The 5,593-nt window shown below is 52.7% G+C and overlaps 1 protein-coding gene across 1 annotated transcript; it reads right to left on the minus strand.

Moving 5' to 3' along the window:
- Positions 1-265: 265 nt before the first annotated feature.
- LOC123093495 (aquaporin TIP1-1) lies at positions 266-1,957 on the minus strand. The gene is made up of 2 exons (XM_044515472.1): positions 1,701-1,957; positions 266-1,207 (listed from the first exon to the last, which is right to left on the minus strand). Exons 1-2 carry the CDS (start codon positions 1,831-1,833, stop codon positions 588-590), a joined length of 753 nt encoding a protein of 250 aa, XP_044371407.1. The 5' UTR covers positions 1,834-1,957; the 3' UTR covers positions 266-587.
- Positions 1,958-5,593: the final 3,636 nt, after the last annotated feature.

Genomic DNA, 5,593 nt, shown 5'->3' on the forward strand with positions numbered 1-5,593 from the left:
GACGTGGCGTCGTACCGTCTCCCTCGTCGCCACATGCTTGCCCTTGCCCTGCCATGCCATGCCACTCCATTATTGACACTGACCCGCACGCTCGTGCCCCCGCAGTGCTAGCTAGAACCATGGCGATTCGAGGAGCAACAGCTTCAGACAAACTAAACAGTAGTGGACCTCACTGACAGTCTCACATACGGCCGGATTAATTCCAGAATTCAAGTTCCTGCAACCAAATTGGCAAATTCACATTTCACAAGGCACGGTCGATCCATTCCAACTCAACTGAACTTGAAATTACTCGGGCGGGCGAATTCACAGTTTTACAGAAGCAAATTGACTGGGTCGGTCATCCCAGATCGAGATCATCCACGCTTTTACAGCTCCACGCACGCACCACAAACTGACTCGACTGACCGACCGATCGACGGATCCCAGGACTGATTGATTCAAAGCAAACGAGGCGAGCTCCGCATACATGCATCATGGCATGCGGCGACCGCGCGAGAAACTAAAACGACTGATGACGGGAAGGAAGGGGGAGACGAAGCATCACACGGACGGATGGACGGCGACTCCGATCCTAAGCTCGCTGCTTAGTAGTCGGTGGTGGGGAGCTGCTCGTGGGTGCGGGAGATGAAGAGCAGCTCGTAGATGACGCCGGCGAGGCCGCCGCCGATGAGGGGGCCGACCCAGTACACCCACTGGTACCCCCACTCCCAGCTGACGAGGGCGGGGCCGAAGGAGACGGCGGGGTTCATGGACGCGCCGGAGAAGGCGCCGCCGACCAGGATGTTGGCGCCCACGATGAAGCCGATGGCGATGGGCGCGATGGTGCCCAGGCTGCCCTTCTTGGGGTCCACGGCGGTGGCGTACACCGTGTACACCAGCCCGAAGGTCATGACGATCTCCAGCACCACCGCCTCCCACGCGCCGATGCCGGTCAGCCCGAAGGTGCCGGTGGGGAGCCCGCCGGTGGAGAAGCGGAGGAGGAAGCAGGCGGCGGTGGAGCCCAGGAGCTGGGCGATCCAGTAGAGCAGGCCGCGGAAGAGGGTGATGTTGCCGCCCACGAAGGCGCCGAAGGTCACGGCCGGGTTCACGTGCCCGCCGGAGATGTTGGCGCCCACGGACACCGCCACGAACAGGGCGAAGGCGTGCGCTATCGCCGCCGAGATCAGGCCGGCGGGGGTCGCCGCGCCGTCGGGGCTCAGCTTGCCTGCACGCACAATCAAACAAGGAAAACAGTCAGTCAGATACGCACTGGTGCAAATGTGGAAATGGATCAATTTTTGCTACTTGTGGGCAGAAGCTAGCACATGGTGGCAGGCTCGATAGGAACAGAAGCTACTGGTTCATCACCACATGGGATTCTCCACGTAACCCCAAGGGCAGACTGGTCATTCTGCGCCAATCATTCAACCTAAAAAGCCTATAGCAATCAAACCCTACTCCTTTCTGAGACAGATTTCTCTAGGCTACTGGTAACGCCTCATAAAGTGTTTCTTTCTTTCTTGTCACTTAACTTGTCTCCAAAACCAAAAGCAGGCGGTTTTTCTCAATCCCTTTGTCGTACGTGCACTAGCTACCTATTATGATGATGCAAATTACCAATTAACAAAGTTAATTTCTCCTAATTAAGCTACCGCATGCGAGCAAGCGAGTGGTGATGGAAAGAATTAAACGACGAGAAGAAAGAAGAAGAAACTCACTGAAGGCCATGCCGGAGCCCTGGCCGGCGAAGACGAAGATGAGCGTGGAGATGAACTCGGCGAGCGCCGCCTTGAGGGCGCCGACCTCGTACACCTCACGGTGGCTCCCCACGGCGATCCTGCTGACCGGCATTTTCGCTCACCTCCAAGCCTCGCTAGCTTTCTAGAGAAGAAGAGACTGGCCGGAGTCGAGAGAGATGAGAGAGGTGAGTTGGTGAGGAAGGAGCGGGACAGTGAGGCGGTATATATACACGGCGCGCCGGGCCGGGCTGGCGCGGGCCACCGGGTGTGGCCGGTTCCAGTGACGAATGGACGGTGTGGAGTGAGGCCCCCGGGGAAACGCCATATTGGGATCGCGTGCTCGCTACGCCTGAAGCTTCTGGACGCCGGGCTCAGGTGCGATTTTTGGGAAACAGCTGGCTGTAACTGCATGCCGACAGTGTGTGCTGGTGGCTTCGAAAATTGATGGGAGGGAAAGAGAAGATAATGTTTTCTTTTTTGTTTGATTGATGTGATGAAATTCATGGCGGAGATAAGGCTTGGTAGAATAAAATAGCTACTGGAGTAGATAGTCTCTCCGGAAATGAGGGGAGAAAACATACGGAAAAACTCGGCCGGTTCTTTCCTTTGTGCCTCGCACGGCTCGTGTGATCGTGTCATGCGGTGCAAGTGCCAAATGTTTGTTTGTTTGGGACCCTAGTGAGCAAAACGAGACACTTTGTGCAGGTGAAAAACGGAGAAGTCGACAAGCTCTCGCCATCATCGGTGATTTTCTGCGTGACATTTTTCCTGGTGAGGCTAACTGTGCGGGGATCGATGGAACACCCACTGTGCTGATTAAAGTGAGCTCCTTTCGAGCATACGTAACACGAGGCCGTGCAGCGAACAGTGCATGCGGTGCGGAGAGCGCGAGGAGGGCTAATGTGGGATGGATGATGGATCGGGACAGCAACCGGCCGGGCGGTGGGCGCGCAAGCTGCCAGCTCAGGCCCGCCGGCCACGGAGCTGTCAGGGGGGCAGGGCTCGTGGCCCGTGTGGGTTTGGAGGCCGGGGCGACGTGACGCCTCCGGGCGGCGCCGAACCGGGGCGCCGGGATTGGCCGCTGAACCCTTTGGCCGGCGGTCTACGGCCGTGACGGCGACCGTGATTGATCCCGTGAACGAACGCCGGCGGGGAGCTGATTGGCCGTGCGCGCCTGGACGGGGCAGACTTTTGGTGGCCGCGCGTTGCGTACGTCGTCGTTGCTTCTAGCTCTGGCTCTCGCTCCACCGCCACGGCCACGTCGTTTTCGGCGAGTTGCTCCGAGGTGAATGAGTCAGCACGCCACGGTTGCTGCCCATGTCGGTCTTGAAATCTTGGCACAAAAACAGAAGGATCCGATCGATCGGAAGCTCCTCGAAATGTAGCGAGGCGTCGTTCTTCCGTGGAGAAGGTGTGATGATTCACCTTAGCTTACACTAGACAATTGCGTGCGCCGTCGGTCGGTCCCACGATTGATTGCTGCCGTCGTCGGCGACAAAAACGGCGTCCGGCCCATCTCCTCCGTCGCCCCTCTGGCTCGTACGACGGGGACACGTCACCCGCTGAACCACCCCCCGCTGCGCGCTGGGCGCGCCACGCCTGATGCCCGTCATCCACGCGAGCTAATAATTGGCTGACAGCCTCGTCATGAATTACCCTCCTGCCCTCGACCGGCTTCTCGAACCCTCCACGCTCCATGCCCGAGCTCCATTGACCGGTCAGTGGTCGATCGAGACAGCGGCGTAGTACGTCCTGCTCCGCTCCGCTGGACTAGCCGGCCGGGTTAGGAGGACCTCTACTTAAACCTCGATTATCATTATTGTAATCCGCGTGAGACATGTGTGTGTGTTGCCATGCCATGCATATCCGCCCACATGAGCTTCCTCACCGTTGCTTGCAACTTTTTGTTCTCTTTCATGTTACTCTCCTGTTCATGATGAGTGATCGTGCTAGTAGCACACGCTGTCCTCTCACATGCATCACCACGTTGCATTGCATGCCCGGGGATCGTCGGCCCCTCTTTTTCTCAGATCGATCGATCGGTTCCAAAGAAAAATCCAGATCCCATCCGATACTTCAAGCCTATAACTGGTAAATGAAGCTCTGTGTACAGTACTATTAAGAGTAAATGGAAATGATACTGCTCTTGTTGGCGAGCGGAGAAAGGGGCGCAGTTGCATGTGACGTGATCGGGCGCTTGATTTGCCGGCCCCCTTCCGGTCGGAGAACTAGCCAGTACGTATTCTCTGTCCGGCCGGGAACTGATAATGCTTATCATGCATCCGATCACCACCTGATCCGATCGCATGCGCGCGAATGGGTCATAACTCATAATGCGGTGTCGATCTCATCTAGCTGCCGCCTCGCTGGAATGGACAGGGATTATCCATTTATTCCGCGAACCGTTTTTGGTTTATCCCCATCGATAAATCAAGCTCGATCTCAACAGGGGACCAATGATATGATAACCTTGTATAATCAACGTTAACCAACCGTATTAGAAATTTGAAATGCCTTGGAGAAACAGGCGAAGCGAGGCGATTAATTTTGCACTAGTTGTGAGCTGGAGTTGCAAGTGCTGCAGGTCAATGGCTGCGCATGCATATGCTTCTGAGCTGGACAGGTTACCTCGTGGCGACATAACAAATCCGGGGCCGGGTTTGGTTAGGAGCCTATCTAAACCCAGCATTATATTTGGCCCCTACATCGCCATCACTCGATGATAATGGAGCTGGCGTTGCCCTTTTGGACTAAAGAATCACGGGTATATGCGTACCTGTTCTTTAATCGACAGGAAAAAGGATGTCCATAGACAACAATTTCAATCATTTGCCCCTTTTCTAGTGTGTCCTATTTAGTCAATTTATCACCTGCTGCTCCACGCTTGGCTTTTCCTCTAACCTTTGTCACAATTTGATAGTCTACGCATTAAGCATTCTTTTTCATCTTAATAGTTGAATATCTTTATCCCATACTTTTTTGCTGCATGATCAGTTGTGCACTACTAGTCTGTGCTTTCACCTATTCAAAAGTATATCATCAAGTATTATTTGTAAGAACAACAATATGACTTTAGTAATTTATTGAAAAAAGTAAAATACTAGATCACAATTAAAGAACACCAACAACAAAGATGCTCGGCGAAACCATAATCTTTACCATCCTTCGATTTCAACATCCGTAGAGTTGTCGTTAGCATCTTGATGTTACATATCACCAGTCGTAAAATTGTAGAAGAACAAAAATGCATAAAATGATAAAAATCAACATGAGCGGTCCATCTACTAGATTTGAATCTAAGATCGTGAAAGGCAACAAGTCTCAGACATACCCTAAGAACCATTGGCTGTAGAATAGTACATGATGATCACACCGTATGGTGTCGCCTCGCCGGCAACGTATTAACCTAGAAAATGTACGACCATCAAAGGTGAGGCAAACAAGAGACAATGGATGCTAGCGGCTAGGGTTTACAAGGGGTAACCACGATCTCTTGAGTTTCAAAAGCAATGGTGTTATCACAAGCCTGCTCACGTATTCATTGGCATTTGGGCCCACTACAAGGTGTCCTACTGTTCCGCCATTGTCCGTCTTGTAAAGATCTAGATGACCATTTGTTAGTTGTTGCATTCGGGCACTGCTATAGTATTGATACGTCCATTTGCATCATGTTTTCCTACTGTTATTTATTATGCTTTGGGTCATTATTTCGATTTATGATACAATTCTTATGCATTTTCTCTTTTATTTTGCAAGTTTTACAGAAAAGGGAGATTGCCGGCAGCTGGAATTCTGGACCGAAAAGAGCTACAACAGAGATAGTTATTCTGCACAACTCCAAATCACCTGAAAATTTAGAGTTTTTGTCCAAA

This window comes from Triticum aestivum, chromosome 4B (genome assembly GCF_018294505.1).
Source record: "Triticum aestivum cultivar Chinese Spring chromosome 4B, IWGSC CS RefSeq v2.1, whole genome shotgun sequence".
NCBI classification, from domain to species: domain Eukaryota; kingdom Viridiplantae; phylum Streptophyta; class Magnoliopsida; order Poales; family Poaceae; genus Triticum; species Triticum aestivum.